Consider the following 24646-nt stretch of genomic DNA (forward strand, 5'->3'; position numbering starts at 1 on the left):
CACAACATGAGATACTTAATATACTATAACTTATACAACCACAGCAATAATAATAAGTTGGTTAAATATCAAAACAGTTGTAGATGAAGTCAATTATATATTTAGTGAAGGTGATAATCTACTAATTAGTAATTTAATACTAAATTAAACAACAAATGTTTAAAATGTTTATGTAAATAAAAAAGCATTTTAAATAGGCATACCTTAAAATAATTTTATTTTTCATTTATTCATTGCCATTTTAACTTTGCATATAACGGGTGATGCTGAAGTTATCGGACAAAATAAAAACGTCAATAACTTATTTATAAATAAAAAAACAAACTACTATTATATTTTTTTTAAATAAAGCATTTATCTTTTAATAAAAATATATTATTTTTTATATGAAAAAACACCACCATCTGCAATTGATCTCAATTTTGCTCTGACGCCTTTCATATGCGACTGTAAAAAGTTTAAATCAATTTCTTGTAGTTTTAGTTTAATGCGATCAATTAAAACTTGCTCTGTTGAAGCTTGCCAATCTCCCTCGTAAACCTTCTGTGCCAAATGTTCCCAAAAATTTTCAATTGGTCGTGCTTGAGGCACATTTGGGGGATTGGATTCTTTATCAACGTAATAGACATATTGGTCCATCCAATTTAGAGAATCTTTAGAATAATGAGAACTTGCTAAATCTGACCAAAATAAATAGTTAAAGTCTCCATGATGCTTGTGAATAAATGGAAGAAGTCGTTTTTCTAAACATTCATTAATATAGATTGATGAATTGATCGCTACAGCCTTGGAAGTGCGAAACAATGGCTCGGACATACCACGGCCAGATATGGCTATCCACATTAATAATTTTTTTGGAAATTTTTCTTTTCCTATAAAACGAACACTTTCTGGGCATGTCTTTTTGTTGTTTGTGTAGTATCCAGAATTTCCAGGCATGTTGTCCCCTGCAAAACAAAAGTATTTTTCGCCATCGATGACTAGAAGCGATTTTGTGTTATAGAGTTCGTTAACTAGTTTCCTGCTTCTTTTCTTCGCCTTTATTTGTTGTTCTATAGTGTATTTTGGAGTCTTTTCACGTTTTCTATATTTAATATTCATTTTTTTTAACTGACGACCAATTGTCGATTGATTTACACCGAATTTAATACCTACTTTTCTCTGACTGACCTCTTTTCGATTGTTGACAAGTCTCGTTGATTCGGCTTTCTTTTCTCTAGTCCAGGATGTCGGACGACCAGGGTGCTTTCTATCAGAAAACGATTGAACAGTTTCAGGTCTTTTTAGGTTATCATATATTGTACTTCGAGCAAATCCTTCCTTTTCAATATGATTTACGATTATTTTTTTTTTATTAGGTTTATTTACAAAAAAACATTTTTAGTCGCTTTCGAAAAGATTCTCGTTCAGCTGCATTTAACCTCATTTTAAATAATTGTGTTTCAAATAATAAAGTTTATATTTTATAGAACGTGTATGCCTACGCATAAAACCACAAAAACTAATTATTATGCTCAAATAAAGAAATTAGGATTTGTCTGATAACTTCCGCATTACCCGTTAGCACGTTTAGCTCATCTGATCACAAACTTAAAGCCACTATTATAGAAAATGAATGTATTATATTGCAATTTTTTGTATATAATATTTTTTGTTTTATGTGCAAATATAAAACGAGATCATCTCTATTACTTTTTTGTAATCTGCATATATCAGAAACAAAAAACGAATAAATTTTACGGAACTAGGATTTTCTAATTCAACCGTTTTCGAAAATTAATTCTAGCCAATTTTGTATACCGTTTATATATAAACCATTTCTTTGAGCTTATCTGTGGAACAAAAATTTCTTGAATAATATTAATTTTTCATGTGAATGGAATTATAACTTTTAAAAGAAAGTTAAAAGAGGTTGTTTTTTTTCGACAATATACGTATGTACTTTAAAAATCTTTTGAGTTACTATTTTTATCAACGCTTTATCAAGTTTTCGATATAATGTAAAAGCTCTGTTTATCCATAACGTTTACGTTATTCTTGAGGATATTAAATATATTAAAGGGTATTTTTATATTATATATTAAAGGGTATATTTATTTTATATATATATATATATATATATATATATATATATATATATATATATATATATATATATATATATATATACATATATATATATGTATGTATATATATATATATATATATATATATATATATATATATATATATTTATATATGTATATATATATGTATATATATATATATATATATATATATATCATATATATTATATATGTATATATCATATATATTATATATGTATATATATATATCGTATATATTATATATGTACATATATATCATATATAGTATATATTCATATATTAAAGGGTATATATTTATATATAATGCGCCATTTACTTTGCCGTGGTTCTCAACAATAAGATCCCTAGATGTTTTGCAATTATCAATGTTCTTGAATTAGTTAAATAATTTTTATTGTAACTTGTTTCTGTGTATTTATTATGGTAATGAAACATTTGTATATATTAATTTGTAATTAAAAAAAAATAATAATAAATAAATAAAACCGGTTGAATATTTTTTTTCAAAACAAAGGACAATCTTTTTTATGTTATGCATAAACGTTAAATATAGTTAAATATCTTAAAGCATAAAAAGATTTCATAAAAAGATTTAATTTAAGATTCATTAAATTTACATACAAACAATTAATTGGATGTTTGCTTAAATTGGACGCGTAATAGATTTTCAAACACTCTATCATGATCATCTTACCTACTTTTGTATGAGATATTCAGAGAAAATCTGAGTATCCAGCGTGCAAATTAGGCCCATTATAGCCAAAAGAGAAATAGGAAAACTATTCTCACAATAGTTAGAGTGTTAGCATTAGTAATTTTATTTAAATTTAGACAGTTGTCCAGAGAGAGCCATGCAGATTATCTAGAAGAAACTGGTTTTTATTCGCAGATTTTATAAATTCAATGGTTTGTGTTTATGTTATGGGACGCGCCCGGTTTGTATTTTTGTTTTGGAATGCGCTCAATTTATTAAAATGTGATATAAGAGGTTATAGGAAAGTCTTATTTATAAAGCATTGTTTATTTTATGTGTAATTTCTACTATAAAACTTAATAGATCATACAAATATTTTTTAATTATGTGTGAAGGATCGTGGTCCGACCTCTGCCTAATTTTCCTTCTTCAGTTGTTTGTGGAGACCTTTTTTCGTTTTCTAATAAAGTCTGGCACAAGTTTTTTCCTTTTTTTTTTCTCACGTTTTTTCCTCCTTTGCTTCATGTTCAAAATTTTCTTCAAAGATTTTTATGTATTTTTGCACCTCTTCCTCCTATTCTGAGGATAGGTTTATACACCCGCTTTTTTCTTTGCATTTCTATTAATAGATAGTCATACATATATACACACTCGTACTTAAACTATTGTGTATATCCATACATATAAATGAGAATCTGCATGAATGACTACACACCTTTATATGAGCCCACTTACTTATTCATATATGTGTACGCATACACGTACACGTAATAATTCGGAGCAGTCTTTAAAGTAAGCAGGTTGTATTTCTGTTAGGGGTCGAATGTGTTCTGTGACAAATTTGGAAAAATTATCTGTGGGTCCTTCACATCCCGAGACAATTGGGCGAAGGGGTACTCCTGCTTTGTCTGTTTTTGGTAGTCCGTAGAGTAACAGGCATTGACATGTGTTATCTAGTCTGAGTTTCTCCGCTGTCTTTTCATGTTCTATGATTTGTTGAACGCGTTATTTGTTTTCATTTTGTTGAAAAACGATTTTAGCCTCATTCTTCTTATAAATTTTCCAAGCTCTGTTTGGTAATTACTATTGAGAATGCATTGAGGTGCCACAATAAACTTTAGCCGTTTAATAAATACGTAGAGTTCCCTGTTTATGAGATTAATTGTGGAGATATTGGTGATTCCTTTGTCCCGAGAGTGTGTCTCAACTTTTTTTCTTTTTTCTCTCAGTGCTTTTTTGTATTCCTTGACGTTTTTATCATTTTTCTATTTGGGTTGAAAAGACTGTTTATTACCCACAGTTTAACGTTTCTTGTTGCGTTGGATGGAATATACACTTTGTTAGGTAAAGCCCGAGAGGAGGAAAGAGATTGGTTAAATCATTAATAGGAAGAATTTTTTCCTTTTAAGGAATAGTTTTAGCAATTTTATTATCGGGATAGCTGGTGTTTTGTTAGTTTTCTAATGAGAAAAAACACCCTTTTGCTCTTTCTAACACCCTAGCCACACACTCATTTTCCTATATCTGTTATACTTTGTTCAAAATAAACATTAGTTTATAGGAGAAAAGGTTTAAACTTAAGTCATAGTCAGCAATAATTTTACTGTTAAAACTTTCAAATTAACGAAAAGCAAATATTAAACAATATATCGTTTTTTTCTTTTTCTCCTTCTAAAATATTTACACGATTACTATCGGATACACTATTACTACACATTTATACTATAGGTTTTGTTACCATTTTCGTTATACAAAAGCAATAATGTTTTTTATGTCTTACACCTCGTATCATATAATTTTTGTTTATTTTAACTATTGTTTATTGTTTATTTTATAATATACCTTATCAAAAAATAATGAAAATGTTAGTGTAACAAAATTGGTAACGAAACCGATAGTAGAATCGTGTAGTAATTATTACAGGGTTACCTCTCGTTAAAAAAACTGGAAAGAGCTGTTTTTGAAAAACATGCTGTAAAAACTGGAAAATGTATTTTTTGAGTATCATTCGTTTAATGATGCTCAAAAAAATTATTTCCCAGTTTTTCCGGGTTTTTTTTAATAGTCCTTTCTAGTTTTTCCAGATTTTCCAGCGAGTAGACACTGTGGACTATTTATCTAAATTTTATTACGATTACCATCGGTTACACTATTACATAGTGTAACCAATAGCATTCGTGTAAAAATTTTAGAAGGAAAGAAAGAAAACTCTCTAAAAAATAGATATGAGACATTGTTTCACATTTAAATAATACATTTTCTAAAGCCTTTATCTGCACAACTAGATTTCTGTCTTTTAATGTCAAAGAAATCTCTCAATACGCTTCAATGGATTTTAGTAAAATATAAAGATGAACAAACTGGTGGTATACAACTATCTAATAACTTGTGATGATGGGACTTTTCTGATAATGGAGCTTTTGTATGGATTCAATTTGAAATGTAAGTGAAAAACAAAATATTCTATAATTAATACACTGGGCACTTTTGAGACCAAAAATTATATCGATTTTAAAAGATAATAAAGTTAACATTGTTATTTTTGGTAAATATTCATTTATCCTCGCAAACTATAATTATTATTTTAATATATCATAACATGCCCCTGATGAACACTGCAATGACACGAAACAAAGAACAAGTGAAATAATAAAAAATGAACATGTGACGCATACCTCATACTAAATTTTTAATGTTCTATTGATTATAAATAGTTACCAACATATATGATGCATTTCGACTCTTGATTTAATTGGATAAACATCATTTACCTGAAAAGCACTAAGAAAAAATAAAATAAAAAAACATACTTATTTTAACAGACAAATTTATTGAAGATCTTTAAACTAATAACAGCTTCGAGAATTGTGTTCGACCGAAATTCTGTTTCGGTATCGGTTTCGGCCGAAATTTCAATTTGAACCGATACCGAAATTTTGTTTTTGGAACTTTTTATAAGTTCGGTAAAAAGGAAAATTTCGGTTGAAAAACATACCAAAAACTAAAAAATTTTTAAGATTTTAAGTTTTCATCTAATTTATAAAAGTATCTATTTTTGGAAACTTTCACAAAATATTTTGAGAATTGTCACAAAATACCTTTAAAAATTCTTGTTTTGCTAAGTAAATCAAATCCAGTTAACTTTCGCTATTAACTTATATCGCCGACATGTATTAAATTTTAATTTGTGAAACAAGTGTAATCAATTCTAACATAATACACGTATAAAAAAAACAGCAAATATATAAATGCATTTTTAAATAAAATTTTCTAATGAAATTAATTTTGACTGGCCGAAATGTCGGTATCGGTAATATATTTGCCGAAATGTCGGTTTCGGTTTCGGCACCGAACTAGAGTAACCGAAACTTCGGTTTATTTCGGTTTCGGCTTTTTTCTGTTTCGATCAACCACAATTCGAGAACATAAAGTAAATTAATAACTTCGTGAAGCAACTAGTATAGTAGCACGCTAAGGACGAAAAGTATAAAATTTAACGTATGTGTATGTTTATTTTTTTAAACACATGTTGCAGACATGTTTTTTCAAAGTAGTTTCAGAGTTTTTAAGTTGTTTCAGAGTTTATAGTACTTTTATAAAGTTTAGTTATGTAGTATAATGTAGTGCAATAATAACAGTGTTGGAGTAGCATACTAACAGTGTCGGAGTAGCATACAAAGGGCTCATAACATAACATGTGACATGTTTTTTGCATTTATATCTGTTATTTTTAGACCCAAATGTTAAAAATGTTTTGCAAGATTAATTAACGAAATCATGAAGGACTCCGGGCCAAAGACACATATAAGTACCTAAACATGTATATTCTCAAGTCTTTTAAAAGTAGCATTGACATATGCCACAACTTAACTCTAAAAAAAAAATTACAATTTTTATATATCTTCTATTTTCAGAATTTTACTTTTTCCTATTAAAGTGAATATATTTAAGACTTCATCAATACAATAAAAATAACATATCAGAGGCGAATCTAGGGGGTACCCTGCAATGCCCTTATAATAAATCTTCTTGATAAATTGAAAAAAAAGTGAACTTGTGGTATGAAAGTATATATATATATATATAGAGAGAGAGAGAGAGAGACAGACAGACATACAGACAGACAGACAGACAGACAGACAGACAGACAGAAACATATACATAAGAAAAATATTACGGGTTCGACAATTTGAGGAATTTAAGCAAAACAATCAAAATACAACTCTTCTCCGTTATGTTTAAAAACAGCTTTGATGGTACTTAAAACGTCTGACAATTAAAAATAAATGTTTAAAAATCTATGGAGTAATTTTTCCTAAGTCTAAAAAGTGACCTTAAAATAACTATTTAACTTAAAAACCCTTTTTAAAAATTACGTTTGTCCAGTTTTAAAGCTATTCTGCCCCACAGTTCAACGGTGGGAAATTCTTAAACAGCATTGCCAGCTTACTGCAAAGCTATTGTCAGATACAAGTTGGGAATATAGATAGTCAATTGCACAAAGTTTTTGCGTTTCCGACTTAAAGAAGTTCACTACACTTTGATCGGGATTTGTGAAAGCGCAAAAGACAGCGCAACAGTTTCAGACAGAGCTTGGCCGAAAACAATTTTTATACCTGTTCATTGCCTTCCTTGTGATTTATTTATTCTTAACAAGACTAAATAAAGTAGCAAAAGTTTTGCGCAAATCTTAAATAAACATTTTTGTGGCAATCAAACTTATGGAAGCAACGCGTACTATTCTGGCTAATCTCCGAGCCAATGAGCAAATGAGAATAGCCTTGTCGATGTTACTGTAATTGAAAAAGAGCTTGAATCTCCTTGTGTTCATTACAAAGTGATAACGTCGAGCTAAATGACAGTTTGAGTATGAAAAGTCGGACGAACAAATTGCTGATACAAAAGAGCATCTTTGAATTCAATTCTTCTTTTATTTTATTGACGTGACTCAACAACAGCTCAACAAACTAATTTCAATTTTGGAAGAATGTCAAATTCAGTTTCCTATATCATTTTCAGCAAATGAAAACTTGCCCAAATGATGATGTCATGAATTTTTCCACAAACGTGCAAGTTGCTTTGACAGACTCTACGTCCAATGAATCAGACATAGATGCAAAAGAATTAGCTTATGAGCTGCGAAACATCTGTTTGGATATAGAGGACTTCAGATCTCTATTTGATTTAACGTTTATTGCGCTTAATAATTTGGCTAAAATCTATTTAAATGCCTTTGTTGCTCATAGAACAGTATTAGCAACTTCAGCTTCAGTGGCTACTAAAGAACGCAGCTTTTTTAAATTCAAAATCAAAACATATTTGCTTTAAACCATCAGTCAAGAACGTTATACGGTTTGGGGTTGCTAGCTATTAAACAAGAAGTTTGCAAGCAGCTAAACTTTTCTTCGTTTTCTTAGAGAAACACTAAAAAATTAATTTCAATAGATGATAAGTGGATGCTGTTCACCTAGGTAATGCCGGCTGGTCTTCAATTGGATGCAGTGCAATCAGGCTTTATGTTACAAGTATGTTTTGCAAAAAAGATTTTTAATCTCATTTTACATCAATATGTATGAAAAATAATTTTAAATAATTTAATTCTAAAGGTGTTTTTTTCCATTATGCGAAAGCTAGAGGTGATATATATCGCTCCACAAACATAATACGTATTTACCATGTCTAAAGAGGTTTAGTAAACAAACCTGTCTATTATTTCTCTTGCAAAACGGAGGCAAGATGTTTTTTAATTTTTTTTTACTTTTGTGAAGCAAATTTAATGTGTTACATTATATTATGTGCTATTTTATGCATCAATAATTTTTATCTAATTATTTTCATTTAGTAGTTTTAAAGTTTGGCGCAATTTTGTTCTTTTGTAATGTCATTAAATTTGATAAACTATTCATAATTAAATTAGCTATTTAAGCAAAAAAACTATTTTGATTTGCCACTTCCCTAATATATCTAATAGGGTGTGTCATTAAATTTGATAAACTATTCATAATTAAATTAGCTATTTAAGCAAAAAAACTATTTTGATTTGCCACTTCCCTAATATATCTAATAGGGTGTGTCATTAAATTTGATAAACTATTCATAATTTAATTAGCTATTTAAGCAAAATAACTATTTTGATTTGCCACTTCCCTAATATATCTAATAGGGTGTGTCATTAAGTTTGATAAACTATTCATAATTTAATTAGCTATTTAAGCAAAAAAACTATTTTGATTTGCCACTTCCCTAATATATCTAATAGGGTGTGTCATTAAATTTGATAAACTATTCATAATTAAATTAGCTATTTAAGCAAAAAAACTATTTTGATTTGCCACTTCAATAATATATCTAATAGGGTGTGTCATTAAATTTGATAAACTATTCATAATTTAATTAGCTATTTAAGCAAAAAAACTATTTTGATTTGCCACTTCCCTAATATATCTAATAGGGTGTGTTATTAAATTTGATAAACTATTCATAATTTAATTAGCTATTTAGGCAAAAAAACTATTTTGATTTGCCACTTCAATAATATATCTAATAGGGTGTGTCATTAAATTTGATAAACTATTCATAATTTAATTAGCTATTTAAGCAAAAAAACTATTTTGATTTGCCACTTCCCTAATATATCTAATAGGGTGTGTTATTAAATTTGATAAACTATTCATAATTTAATTAGCTATTTAGGCAAAAAAACTATTTTGATTTGCCACTTCAATAATATATCTAATAGGGTGTGTTTTTACTTTATGATTTTTTTAAAAAAACGGTTTTACAAAAACCCGGTATATAGAAAACTTGTGTTCAACTATTTTAACATCATAAAAAAAAAAAAAAAAAATTTAGGTTAAGCTACCAGGAAGTGTGTTTTGAAATTGCATATTTATGATCAATTTTTCGTAATTAGCTTTGACCCTAACCACAGATACTGTGGTTAGGGTCCATTTTTAAACGCAAGTAACTATTTACACCCACTCACTTTGGTTAGCTGCCTTGAAAAGAAAACAAAAGGCTACATAAAACTGGAGAAAGAAGATCGAAGGAAGAAGTAAGATTTTTTTAATTAGCAATTTTTTTAATTAATCTTGTTAATAAAGAAAAATATCTAAATTAAAATTAATTTTATATTACAAGTAAATCTGCCTGTTTCAACTTAAAAATAACAAAATATAATTAAATTCAAGTTACGGAATTTTACAAAGCATTACTTAATAAAAATTCGAATTCTTTATCATAGTTATAACAAAAAGCGTCTCAAGTACAGCAACAAACAACTAGAAGTCAGGAAGAAATGTTTAAATTTGAATTGAGCGAAACAGAGGATCTATTTAGTAATGAATGTTTTGTAACAAACAGATATACTGAACTCAATCTAATGTGTCAACAGAATTAAGTTCATGAACGTTTACAAGGACAAAGGATTTATGAAAGTATTTCCAACATAGCTTTAGCAAGCATGCGGTATGGTACAGACTTACGGGAAACAGTTGCAATTGCAACTGCAGCTTGGATGGATGCAGGAATAATTAAAGAAGATGATACCAAGTTAGTTATTGATCACAACAAAGTCAAACGAGCTCAAGAAAAAATTATGCAGTCTCTTTCTATAGAGTTTGATACTCAATGCAGGTCTAGCATTATTGATTGCGTTTTTTTCGATGGCAGAATTGATAGTACAAAAGTTCAATTAGTAGTCGAAGGTTCGTCTAAATATTATCTTGCTACAATCAAAGAGGAACATTATACAGTATGCCAAGAGCCCGGAGGGAGATATAATTTCCATTTCACACCTGCAAAGGCTCAAAAACATATGAATATATATATAAACACGCTGAAGTAATTGCTCAGAATATATATGAATTTTTGGAAATAATGGTACCGATAAAAGCTTAAAAGCGATCGGTGGTGATTCTACTAGTGTTAACACAGGATGGTCAGGCGGAACAATACACTGGCTGGAAGTGAAATTAGGAAGAAAGCTAAACTGGCTGGTTTGCGCACTCCATACAAATGAACTTCCTCTGCGTAATCTGATAACTACTCCTGATGGAGAGACTCTGAGCAGCAACAAATGGAGAGGCAGTATTGGAAAATTATTAAATGACGCAACTGCTCTGGAAATTATTCCATCCTTTGAAAAAATTGATGTTGGATATCCGCTTATTACTCTAAAGGACGAAGTAATAAAAAAATTATTCTCCGATCAGTTTTATGGATATAAAATAGTCTCTGCTATTAGAAGTGAAGAAATACCTGCAGACATGGCTTTACTTGAAATTGGGCCAGTTAATCATTCCAGATGGTTGACAACTGCCAACAGACTTTGTAGAGTTTTGGTCTCAAAACATGAGTTAGAGGGCAAGAATTTAAAAAACTTAAAATTAATAATTGAGTTCATTGTTGGAGTTTACATGCCTATGTGGTTTAAAATTAAAGTCGAACACAGGTTTACTGAAGGACCAAGACATATTCTTTACCAGCTTAGCCTTCTGAAACATCAATCAAGTGAAGTACGAGAAATTGTTATGCCAACCGTTCGACGTTCAGCGTGGTATGCTTTCTCTGAGTCCATCATACAGACCATGCTCTGCTCGGAGAATGTAGAGGAAAGAAAGAACCGTATAGAGTTAATTATGAAAATCAGAGGTCCTGGTCTCTCTTATGAGCCTATTCTTACTTGTGATCTGACAACAGATGAAGTAAAAGAGATAATACTTCAGCCTATGAATGTTCCGAATTAGCCTTGTCATTGGCAGTCAATTGAAAGACAAGTTAAACAGGTAACAGAAGCAGCAAGCAAAGTTTATTTTTATGAAAAAAGAGATGGTTTTATAAGAGGACTTATCAAGAAAATTGATGTCTACTAATCGATCAAAGAAAGATTTGATTTTAATGACAAAAATAAAAGAAATGTAAATTTTATTTTGTTAAAAAAATTATAATTTAAAATTAAAAAGTCTTTTTTTATTAAATTAATAACTAAATGATAGATAAATGATTATAAACGGAAACTATTATAAACGTTTTAATAATAATAATGAAAAAACAATTAAAAAAAAAAATTTAAGCCGACAAAAATCTACAACCACAAGCAAACATTTATAATTCTTGAAAGAAATTTTCCGGAAATTAAGGAGAATCCTAAATCACGATTCCCGGTAGCTTAATCATTTCGGATTTTTAAATCTAAGCTTTTTTTAATAAAATTATATATAAATACAAGTTTTTGGAATACAGGGTTTTCAATCCGGATAAAAATAGTATGACCCACCCTAATATCTAAGTGTCTATTCTTATTATAAAGACGATATATCGTACGATAATATAATGTAGTTATGTATTTGAGACAACATATATTGATAAGATTATAATAGATACATAATCAGTTATAGAAAGTATTTAATTAGCTTCGCTGACTCATAATTTTAATTTGATTATAATCTAATATATATATATAAACTTGCACAATAAATTTAATAAGTTTCAAATAAGTTTTAGATTTTACGTTTTTCAAGGTTGGTTTTAACTATGTGTGATTCAAATCACGTAGACGACTCAAAAATAGTTAACTTTTTTAACTACGTTGACTTTGAAACTTATTTAGGCCTAGAAAATTCATCAATTTTTCAAGATTTACAGAAAACAACAATTCAAAGTAATTTACCAGATTTAAAAGGCAAAAGAGCTAATGAAGTTGGGTTTGGAACAGGTTATTGCTTAAAAATTTTGTTAGGTAGAGGACTGCAATCGTACACTGGTTTAGATGTCAGTTTGGATATGGGTTTTTTTTCTTAAAAATCTTGCTCAACAAAAAGATCCAAACACACTTGTTAATTTCATTCAAGGAGACGCTACTGATGAAAAAAGTGCATTTAAAGGCCGCTACGATTTCGTAATTGCTACATTTTCTATGTATGTGAACAGTTACGGGATGTTACTAAGGTACACTACGCATTTGTTTAAAGCATTAGACGATAATGGAGAGTTACACTTAATGGTACTTCACACAGATTTTATTCACAATGAATGGCGCGAAAAAGTTATGGACAGTTTTAACAATTATTTTTTCCCTAAACTTAAAACTGGTGAAAGGTATGAAGAGTTTTCAAAAATAAAAATAGTTTTTACGCCACCTTACCTTCAAAAAACTTTAGAGGCGGATGAATATGTTGTGGGGAAAAACACTCTTATTAAAGCATTAAACGAAGCAGGCTTTACAAATATACTAGAATTAGACATGATATGCAAGCATGAAAATCAACAGCTGCTTGACCTCGCAAAGGCTGTTGGGATGGCTTATTACAAGTGCAAAAAGTATTAAAATAACATTCCACGAATTTTTTAGTTAATCAAAGTGTTGTATATGTTTTTTTTTAATTTTTAAGCAAACAAGTTTTGTATTTTTTACTTCATATAAGGGATTATTTTTTAATAACTTTAAAGCCAAAATAGATTTAAAACTTCAAAAAACCTCTCAACTTTAAAAAAAACTTTCATCGGTTCTGATGCTTAAATACAAATGTAACAATTAATTAAATATTACATAATTCCTCCTTGCCCCTCCTTTCGTTTTTGTTTTTTTTTTGTAAATGTAAAACAGTTTTTAGAATTTCATTTCAAATCAGTTTAATTAAAAAGTTAATTTATGTGAAAATTATTTAAATTTTTTATTCTTTATTAATTATTACTCTTTAGTTATTTTAATTTAGTTCAATTATTGTTTAGTTTGCTCCACAAAGACCTAATAAACTTAACACATAGTACTAAGGAAGATTATTCAAACAGGAAATTTACGCCTTTTTCCTTACTAATGTCGTCTATTTGGTATTAAGCCTCAGGAAATTTACACCTTTTTCCCTACCAATGTCGTCTATTTGGCATTAAACTGAGTCAGAACTCTGCTTTTGATAGATTGGTTTTTTATAAAAGGTTTTCAGATGAAGTAGTAATTGTTTATATAAATCTTAAGTAAAAGTCTCATACTTTTACTTAAGGTTTTTATAAACAGTTTTTTTTTCAGTAGGTTGATATCACATTGAATTCGTTAAAAAATTTAAAAATTGCACCATTTTTTTTATGTGCCTATTTTTCTAAAACTATAAAATGTTTAAAACATTTAATGGTTTTATAGTTTCTATTTATAGGCCGTATCTGTTGAGATTTGTAAAAGCTGTTTGAGTTTGTAAAAGCTGAAAAAAAAAGCTATACTTTAGTTTTAAACAGAATGGTAAGAAAATTAGTAAAGCTGTAAATACTTCTTCGTTAAATAGTTGTCATCAGGTTAAAAAGTTTGGGAAAGTGAAACAAGAAACTGATAACTGTCCTTGATAAGCTTACTGCAGTTAAAAAGCATCAATTGTCTCTGATACTTAACTGTCTTTCATACTCAATTGTCTCTCATGCTCATCTGTTTCTCATGCTCAATTTTCTCTCATACTTAATTGTCTCTTATGCTTAATTTTCTCTCATACTCAATTGTCTCTCATACACAATTGTCCTCATACTCAATTGTCTCTCATACTCAATTGTCTCTCATGCTCAGCAGTCTCAACTTTTTTGAAGTTCAACTATAAAAAAAACTTAGAAAAATCAATGAAAAACATAAAATTTATTTATATTCCTGGTATTCATCACCCTTTAGTTGAAAAAAAAACTTTTGGAAATCTCCACGCCTTTATAACTTTATAAGCCTTCATACGCCTTTATAACTTTAAAAAACCAAAATGAGGTGTTTGTTGTGCGCGAAAAACATCTGTTCTAGTAACAGTTAAAATCCTTGCAACCGGAGGACGAGCTCTTTCTGACTAAGTATGCAAAGACCAATCAAATGTAAAACAAATGTAAAACTGAAACTGTACTAAAAATAAAGTTAAATCATGATTTTTTTAAATTAAGTAATGTTAGAAATAATGAAAAAATATGTTTAAAGATCCGGAAAACAGTTAAACACCTATCATGCTACTACTTATATATATTAATGTTTATTGTACTGATTTATCCATTTTAGTAAATTAAATTTGTTCATTCCGAAAGTTAGATCATTTTAGTTCTGATGCACATATTGGTGTTGATGGAAAACAGTGATCTTTAAAGAAAGTCATGAGCGTGTTTGACCCACCTGCATTTTCAACCAAAAAACTACAAGAGCAACAAGATTTACAAGGTAATCGTTCAAGGTAATCATTCAAGAGAATCATAATTAAGTAATCATTCAAGTTAATTTTGTTTCGCCGGTTTTAGTTTAAGTAAAATGTTTACCGAAATGTCAGTTTCGGTTTCGGTATTGAACATCCGAAATTTCGGTTTCGGCATATTTTCTGTTTCAGTCGATTACTGCTTTCAAAGATAATTTCCTATCAGTAAAAATTTTAAATAGATCAAATAATAAAAAGAAAATCCCGCTTGATATTAGGTATCTTTTCTTCTTATTGATAAGCAGAAGATCCTGCTCTGTTACATTAAAACTGAAAACATTTTTTAGTCCTTTATAGCATTTTTTGAGCGTTTTTTTTTTAAATTACTGTTTAATTTTTTTTTTACGTCCTAAAATTCTATTTATAATAATGGATCTAATATAATTATGTTATTAACTGAACTAATGACTTGGCAATTTTAATGCGACATTTTGCTATATAGCCTATATATCGATATATCTATATACCGATATATATCTATATATCGATATGTAGCTAACGATATAGCTTTCTATTATTGAGAGTTGCAATACCTATATTATAGGCATTGCAACTCTTGACATTATTAGGCTTTGTCGTTAGCTACATATCGATACATTGTAGTTAACCACAAACAACGGCAAATGTAAAGCTAGTTAACGGCTACATATCGTAGTTTTTGACAAGCATTGTTGTATCAATATATAGATATCGATACATTATACCGATAGCTACACATCGTAGCTTTGTTCTAGGCGCCTATCACAAATTATCGCTATAGTAATAACTGTATACATATATAGTATATGCCTATAACAAATTATTTTTAGTTAGCAATTTTAAAACACTATGGTGATAACTACATATTAAAGCTTTGTAGCTTGCTATTTCATAACTATAAATCAATTCTAATATTGCTAGCTAAAGAGCTTTAAAGTTAGCATTATTATTATTATTATATTGTAACTAACCATAACATGACAAGAAGTCTTTATGCACTCGAAAGCTGCATATCTTAGCTTTGTAGCTATTAGCATGGCTGTTTTTGATAAAACTATTAAATTTGTGTTTATATATTTATTTTCATATCATTAAAGTAATAGTAATAAAATAAATATATAAACACAAGCAAAAAAGTTTCTATTTATTCACAGCATCGGACAAATCATCCTAAAAAACCTAAAAAAATATAGTAAAACAGATGAACATAGTAATTTTTAAACAGTTTATTATGTAATTAATAAAATTTACAACGTTTGATTTATAATAAGAAATACAAAAAACTTTATCACATTTTTCTTAAAAAAAGTTAAACAATATAAGGTAGACAATCAAAACGATATTTTGTAAGATTTCATTGCCTTTATTTAATTTACTCTATTCTTTTGTGTTTTTTTTATCATAAAGGTAATTAAAAAGAATTATAATAAATTTTGCTAAGTCTTATCTTATGTTTTTTCAAATAAATTAAAAGCAGATTTAACTCAAGATATATTGCTTAAAACATTGCAATTAAAAATAGCTCACGACAAATTAGAAAGTGTTTTTATAAATATTGTTATGAATTTTTAAAGGGAAAATTTCCAGCTGAAATTTTCAGAAAATATAATATAGCCAAGTCAATTCTTAGCAAAGTTGTAAAATCATTTAGATCTCTTGACTGCTATAAAAAAATCAGTTTGGGTGGACGCCCAAGGAAAACATTGCATAGACTCGATTGATGAATGGTTAAAGAGCTTAAAAAAGATCTATTTTTATCATCCGTAAATTTAAAAGAAAGTCTTTAACTACAAACTCCAATTACACTGTACAAAGAATGTAAAGTTATTTTTTCGAATGTCTGCGATAAAACCACTGCGATAAAACCACTGCAATAAAACCACAAACTTCTTTTAAAAGTTAGGAAACTTAGACCTGCATTTGCCAAAACATATTAAAATTGAACTGTAAACCTGAAGAAAACTACTTTTTTAGCAATCAATCAAAAAAGAACCTTTTAAGTAGCAACAACAAAAAGCGAGTCTGGAGACAATAGAACATTAGGTAACTGGAGCCTGGGGACTAAAGGACAAAAAACAATATTAAAATATCAAGAAAAGCATTAAGTATGCCGGTGAATGTTTCTCAGAAAAAAAAACAAATCAAACTCACAAAGTTAATGATATTACAGATTGTCTTTATATATAAAGAATCATGGAAGTTATTATGTTACCACATACTGAATGAAAGATGCCCTTAAAATGAATTTTTAACAGGACAAAGATCCCGAGTATACATCAAAAATTGAAAAGCAATTGTCTTAGGATAAGAATATCATCATGATAGAATGACCGGCAAAAAGCTCTTACTTGTATCTTAAAAATTAAAAATTTCTGGAAAATTATTGAAAACAAGGTTAAGCGAACAAATGTCTAGACTAGTGATGAACTTTTTGAACAAGTTGAAATGGCCAAGCAAGAGATTGATATGAGTACTATTAAATCACTAGCTGAGAAAATGCCTCAAAAAACGAATGCAGTAATTCAAAGTAAAGTAGGCTCTACCGAATATTAGGTAAAAAGTTAGTAAGTTGTACCGAATATTAGGTAGAAAGGTAATAAGTTCTACCGAATAATAGGCAGAAAGGTAGTAAGTTCTACCGAATATTAGGTAGAAAGGTATTTAGTTCTACCGAATATTAGGTAGAAAGATAGTAAGTTTTACCCAATATTAGGTAAGTTTTTGAAGCTTTTTGAAAAAACACGTTAATTTTTGAAATTTTTTAAATTTTGCGTCAATTTTTTGAATGTTCATGCAAAAAAAAAAAAAAGTACACTATTCTTAATCAGAACTTGCTTGGTAAAATCTGATGAAAAAGTCATTGCTTTGTAATGTGTGTCTTCATTAAAAAAAAGATTATTTTTTAAAAAGTCTTTTAAAAATGCAAGTTTTTGGAATGCTCCGCTTTTATGTGTAATAAAAAATAAAACAAAAATCTAAATAGTTAGATTTTAATTTCATTGAATTTGTCAACTTAAATGAGTTTTCACCGGATATTGGTGGTTTTTTTGTGTCAATCCGCCCAACAAAGTACCAATAATGGTTAACAAGCCAACACGTAAGGCTTAAAAAAATGTATCCATAATATAAATAGCATTCATAAGCTCTAAAATCCAAAGCAGTATCTTATCATAAAAACGTATAATCACAACTAGTATCAAATGCTATTTATCGATTTGTTAATGATAGAAAGTGCAGCATAAGACATTGATGCATCTATAGTAGACATACTTCAACTTATTAGTTGTTTATTTTTCAAGCTTCTCCATACTATTTTCAAGCTTCTCCATACTATTTTTCTTTGTATTTATTTTCTATTTTTCATCTTTAATCTCTTTCTTTAAACACACTTACTCCAGATTTCTGGTTTAAGGTTATGACGCTTTAATTAAAGTTAGAGTTTGCTTCTGCAGATTTTCGTTGTGAGGGCTCTGTAAAGCTATTAGTTGGAAGAAAAAAAAATCTTTCTATATAATATATATATATATATATACATGTATAAATATATATATATATGTATATATATATATATATATATATATATATATATATATATATATATATATATATATATATATATATATATATATATATATATATATATATATATATATATATACATATATATATATATATATATACATATATATATATATATATATATATATATATATATATATATATATATGTATATATATATGTATATATATATATATATATATATATATGTATATATATACATATATATATATATATACATATATATATATATATATATATATATATATATATATATATATATATACATATATATATATATGTATATATATATATATATACATATATATATATGTATATATATATATATATATATATATACATATATATATATATACATATATATATATATATATATATATATATATATATATATATATATATATATATATATATATATATACATAAATATATATATATATATATATATATATATATATATATATATATATATATATTTATACATATATTTCTTAGAATCATAAGGTAGAAATTAATGATATATATATATAAATATATATGTATATATATATATATATATATATATATATATATATATATATATATATATATATATATATATATCATTAATATATAATACATACATATATGTATATACATATATATATATATATGTGTTATATTTATATATATACATATATATATATGTATATATATATATATATATATATATATATATATATATATATATGCATGAAAACAATAAGAGCCTGGATCTTGATGATATTATAAAAGCTGTCTCTGATATTATTAAAAAGTATTTTTAATCCTTCTTTAACAAACGACGTATTTCCTGTACAATTTAAATTAAAAAAAAAAGCTATTATAGTACCAATATAAATAAAGCAATGACTCATTGCGCTACTAGAGTTTGGAAAACAAATCTATAAGATAATTATTGTTATGCGGCAGTCCAAAAGATTTTATAACACACTGAACACAAAGGCGGTTAAAATTATGTCAATATTTTTTCCAGTCTGTTGTCTATCATATAAGCTTTTAAGTTGCGCAATAGGGTTATGACTTTTTTTCAACCTTATGCTCCTGTACTGTAGTTTGATGAAATTTTACCTTTAAATCTCGAAATGAACTATTATTTCCATATCTTTTGAAAAAAGTTCACCCCGCCATTGAAAAATCGATACTTAAGTCAAAATCGATTTTTTTGAAAAAACGATATTTCTGTCAAAATCGATGACATTGATGATTTTCAATGGCGGAGTTAACTTTTTTCAGAAGATATGTAAATAATAGTTCATTTCGTGCTTTAAAGGTTCATCAAACTACAGTACAGGAGTATAGGGTTGAAAAATAGTCATAACCCTATTGCGCAAACTCTTGTTTTATATATGAATAGGTGAATGTTAAAGGGGCGGAAGTCCAATGATGTAAACTTTTGGGAAACTAAAAAAAACTGCATTTTTTCCCGTAGTAAATTTTTCTTAATGGTTCAATAATTTTTTTTTTGAAGGTGAAAAACATTATCCTCTTCACAAAAAAAAATTATTAAACCATTAACAAAAATTTACCACGGGGGAAAATGCAGTTTTTTTTAGTTTCCCGAAAGTTTTTATAGTCGGATCTCCGCCCTTTTAACATTCACCGATTCATATGAGTTCTTTTATTTTAATTAAAAAAAAAAGGTTCTTACGGGTTTCACATGAAAGCTCATTTTTAATCCCATGTGCGCCACCCTTTAAAAGTATTGAAGTGTATGTTATGATTATTTTTTTATTTTCATCTATATTATTTATTGTTTTAAAACAGAAAAAGTTGCTTGAAGGGTTCGAAATATTACCAAAAAACTTTAAATCTTTCTTTTATATTTGAAGTTGAATAAGAATTAATTTAAAAAAATCTTTTTAAGTCGTTTAGCCTTTAGTTATGAAAAAAAAATTATTGTGATTTTGAAAACGTTTTAGGGCGGCACACAGGAGACAAAAAAAACATGATTACATAAAATTTTATACCAATAATAGCAATAATATATTTAGGTTAGAAAACCCTACCTTTTATAAAATAAAAATTAAAACGTGTTTAAAATGGCTATATTTTGAAATCTTATATTACTCGCTTCTTTTGAACCTCAAGTTGACATTTTAAAACTGTGACACCATAACTATAAATTAAGTCAAATTTTACAAAACAGTTTACCTCTTGACTAATCTTTTTCATTGTATGGTTAAATTTTTTTTTCTAATAATGTAATTGTTTTTTTGCTATTAATGTAATTTTCTTTTCTATTAATGTAGTTACTTTTAAAAAATCACAATGAATCATTATTAAGTGTTTAATGTACGCAGAAGTCGTTTTTGTGACACATTTTGAATGAAAGTATCTGATATATGAAATGCGGAATTTTTAATTTCTTGAGATAAAAGAATTGGTTTTGTGCTTCCTCGATCCCCCTGGATACGCCGTGCGGTTAGAAATCAAAATAAACATCCCAGTGGGCACGGTACGTTTTTAAAACGTTTTTTAGACGTTTTCATAAAGTTTAAACCTAATAAAAACGCCCAAAGAACGTTTTAAAAACGTACTGTGCCCACTGGGATGTAGCTTACAATTACACCTGTATTTTAACACCAATTAAAATTGCATTTTGAGAACAAAGAACAACTTTAACAGATGTGACTTTCAAATGCATATATTTTTTTCGCATTAGATTTTGCGACAAATAGGACGTGTTTGTTGTTGTTTTTTTGTTTTTATGCAAAGAGATCATTTTTACTTTTTTTTTTTTAATAAAAATTTTAAAATAAATAATACAAATTAATACAATCAAATTAATTAATACAAATCTGCCAGTAATCATTTGCGAAAGAAGAAATATGCGTACAAAGTGTATAAGAAAGACATCGAATTACTAATAAAATAACAAGGAGAAAACGTTTATAAACTCAATTGTGCAAATGCAAAATAACGAGTAATCGACAGCAAAAAGCAGAAACAAACCTTTAAAATATTTGAAAGACTAGAAAAAGATTTAATATAAGCGAAAGCTTAAAGCTTTCACGAAGAATTCATCGAAAAAAAAAGGTTTAAAATAATATTGAATCTGTCAATAAAAAAATAAGTTTCTTAAAACAAAGCACAAAATAAAAATTCAGCTTATCGGCCATTATGAAAAACTTAGAAAAATGAAGAGATAATCTCAAGATCGATAGACTAAAAAAAGAAAATGAAAATGAAACATGAGCGGAAAGTAAAATAAAAGTTATAAAACTATTTGATTGGACTTTAAGATTTCAAAATGTAAAAATTGAAAGGGCGTATCACAGTGGACTTAAAGATGCAAAAATCAACGTACAATCATTATAAAGCTTTTACACGATAAAGATATTATTGTTATTATTATTGTTAATACAGAATATTTATACAGAAAATACATCATGAATATAAATACAAATCAGTTAAAAACTGCTATCAACGTGCGTCCTGTGGTGATAGGGGAAAAAAAATTAATAAAAATGAAAAGTATAAATACAAAAAGTATATTTCTTATAAGTATAGGGTTTATAAAGAACGTTTCCTTAAGAAAACTTTAAAACCACTTTCGTTATTAGAAGTTCTAATCATAATCGAGAGGTTGTTATAAATCGAAGCACCGATACAATAAAATGTTTACAAAATTCAAATTTGACTTTTGGTAGGTACACTAGTTGATTGTTGTTTCTCGTTATTTTTGTATAATTATTTATAAAGAAACAATTTTCGAAATCTATGCACGTATTATTAAGTATAATATTTCTTACTAATTGGCAAGTATTATTTTTAATTACATTCATTGCGTATAAAATCAATTCTGCCCCGATATGAAAGAACACAGAATTTGTAAAATTTTCCTCTTGCACAATTTGCAATATACTTATTAATGAATATTAAGTATATTGCACATTAAGACATAAATTGACCATCTGCCGACAAGAATTACACAAATAATATGCAGAACGATACAAAACCATAGAAACTTCCACATTTTTAGGTTGTATTTATGCTTTGATATTATAGTAAATAAAAGTTTTAGTTTTTTGGCCTAATTAGCTAAAAATGCAGCATGACGGATTCAGATACTGTGTTCTTTCTTATCAGGGCAAAATTGTACTTCAATAATTTCTTTTGCTCAATTCTCCAAGTTTCTTAGACAATTCGTTTGAGTTTGACTCAAATGCAGATGTATGGAACTGTTATAAGTTAAAATTGATAGTGCCATTTCTTAGAATCATAAGGTAGAAATTAATGATATATATATATATATATATATATATATATATATATATATATATATATATATATATATATATATATATATATATATATGCGTGTGTATGTATATATATAGGGTAGGGTGGGGCAAGATGCCCCCTTAACAAACTTTAGCGTATATAACAAATACTTTTACATTTTCTAGTGATTTTTCTTTTTTTATATCAAAGTTTACTTATAAGAGAAGACATTGGTAAGATAAAATAACTAGTTTATTACTGGTGATAAACTTTAAAGTTATCACCAGTAATAAACTTGTTATTATCATATTAAAAAATAATTGTGCAAGGGGACATCTTGCCCCAGCCGTGGGGCAAGATGCTCCAAGAAGTGCATCTTGCCCCAAACCTTTAAAACAGTTGTTAAAAATAACTATCAGTTAAAATAAAAGCTATTAATAGTTCTTTATAAAAACTCTTTACATTTTATTAAAATAACTGAAGTATAAACACTGCAATTATTCTATGCAATTGTCTTGCAGATAAATAACTTTTTTTAATTTATATCACTAACATTAATGTTCTAAAAACATATACATGATTATGATTCACAGTAGTAGCATAAGTCTGAATCATCTGGACCACATGAAAAGTGGTACCAAGATGTACATTTAGTACATAGTGTCCAATCATCAAATGGTGGCACATTGTATGGACAAGAGCATATGGTGCATAAAGTTGTATCAGTGATGAAACTTTCAGAGGCAGAAACCATATCTTTCTTCCTTTTCATTTGTTTCTTTATTTCATTAGGTCTTTCTGCTTTCTGCTTTTCAGGCTTCTTCACCTTTTTTGTCTTTAAACTTATTGATTTCATTTTCTGCTCGATTACCTTATTAAGCGCAACTTTTTCTTTACGCAATATGACTGCTTGTTGCTTTTGTTTTTACATTGTTTTCATGCTCTTCTAGTCGCTTCTTGAAAAGTGAAGAAGTAAGGTTTTCAGCTGACTCTGTCTTTCTCTTTCGTTGTCTTAAAGCAGAAATTTTGGGACGCGGAGAAATCTTTTTCAAAATTTTAGGGGGAGACTTAAAGCCAAGATACTCATCAACAATTGGCAAAACTGCATCATCAACAGCCTTCAATTTTCCAGCAGTAGTTGTTGTGCTCATGACATTTGCCAACTGTATAGGTGCAACAAGAGGCAAATTAAGCAATTCACTAGATTGCTGACAGATTTTCAATGGCTCAGCTTCATTAGTGAGCAAAGCTGCGTTAAAGGCTTCATCATTAAAAATAAGGTCATTATTTGGGTGAAAACCAGAGCATCTAAACCCATTGATTGCTTTATCAATGTTTGCAGTAAAGTTGTAGACAGTTGCAAAAATACCTGCCATATTAAAAAATGAAATTCTACACCCCTGATGTGATAACATCCAGTTACTTGCTGTTGTATAGTAGCCAACTTTCAATGGTTTAAAAAATGTGCGATCTAAAGGTTGCATCTTGTGTGTACAATGAGGTGGAAGAGTTATGAGATGGATCCCATTGTCACGACAAAAGTTAATGGCCTCAAGTTTTGTGACTGTAATGACCATTAAGTACAATTAATTGCTCATTAGTTTTAGATGCATCAGTCACAGCAACAAAATGTGTTAACCATTAATAAATAAAGATGAATCAGTCCATCCACTGGAGCTAACTCTAATAATTGAGCCTGAAGGTGCACCAACAGCCAGCTTATCAGTCATTCGCTTACGGGGAAATATAAGTAAGGGTGGGACATAAGTGCCACTTGCACTCATTGCACACACAACTGTCATACTAGCACCTCTTTCTCCA

At 28.0% G+C, this 24646-nt stretch overlaps 1 protein-coding gene across 1 annotated transcript; it reads right to left on the reverse strand.

Annotated features, from left to right (window-relative positions):
• Window positions 1–375: 375 nt before the first annotated feature.
• On the reverse strand, window positions 376–4519 carry LOC136090893 (uncharacterized). The gene is made up of 2 exons (XM_065817869.1): window positions 4487–4519; window positions 376–1320 (listed from the first exon to the last, which is right to left on the reverse strand). Exons 1-2 carry the CDS (start codon window positions 4517–4519, stop codon window positions 376–378), a joined length of 978 nt encoding a protein of 325 aa, XP_065673941.1.
• Window positions 4520–24646: the final 20127 nt, after the last annotated feature.

The sequence above is a fragment of the Hydra vulgaris genome, chromosome 14, assembly GCF_038396675.1.
Source record: "Hydra vulgaris chromosome 14, alternate assembly HydraT2T_AEP".
Taxonomy (NCBI): Eukaryota; Metazoa; Cnidaria; class Hydrozoa; order Anthoathecata; family Hydridae; genus Hydra; species Hydra vulgaris.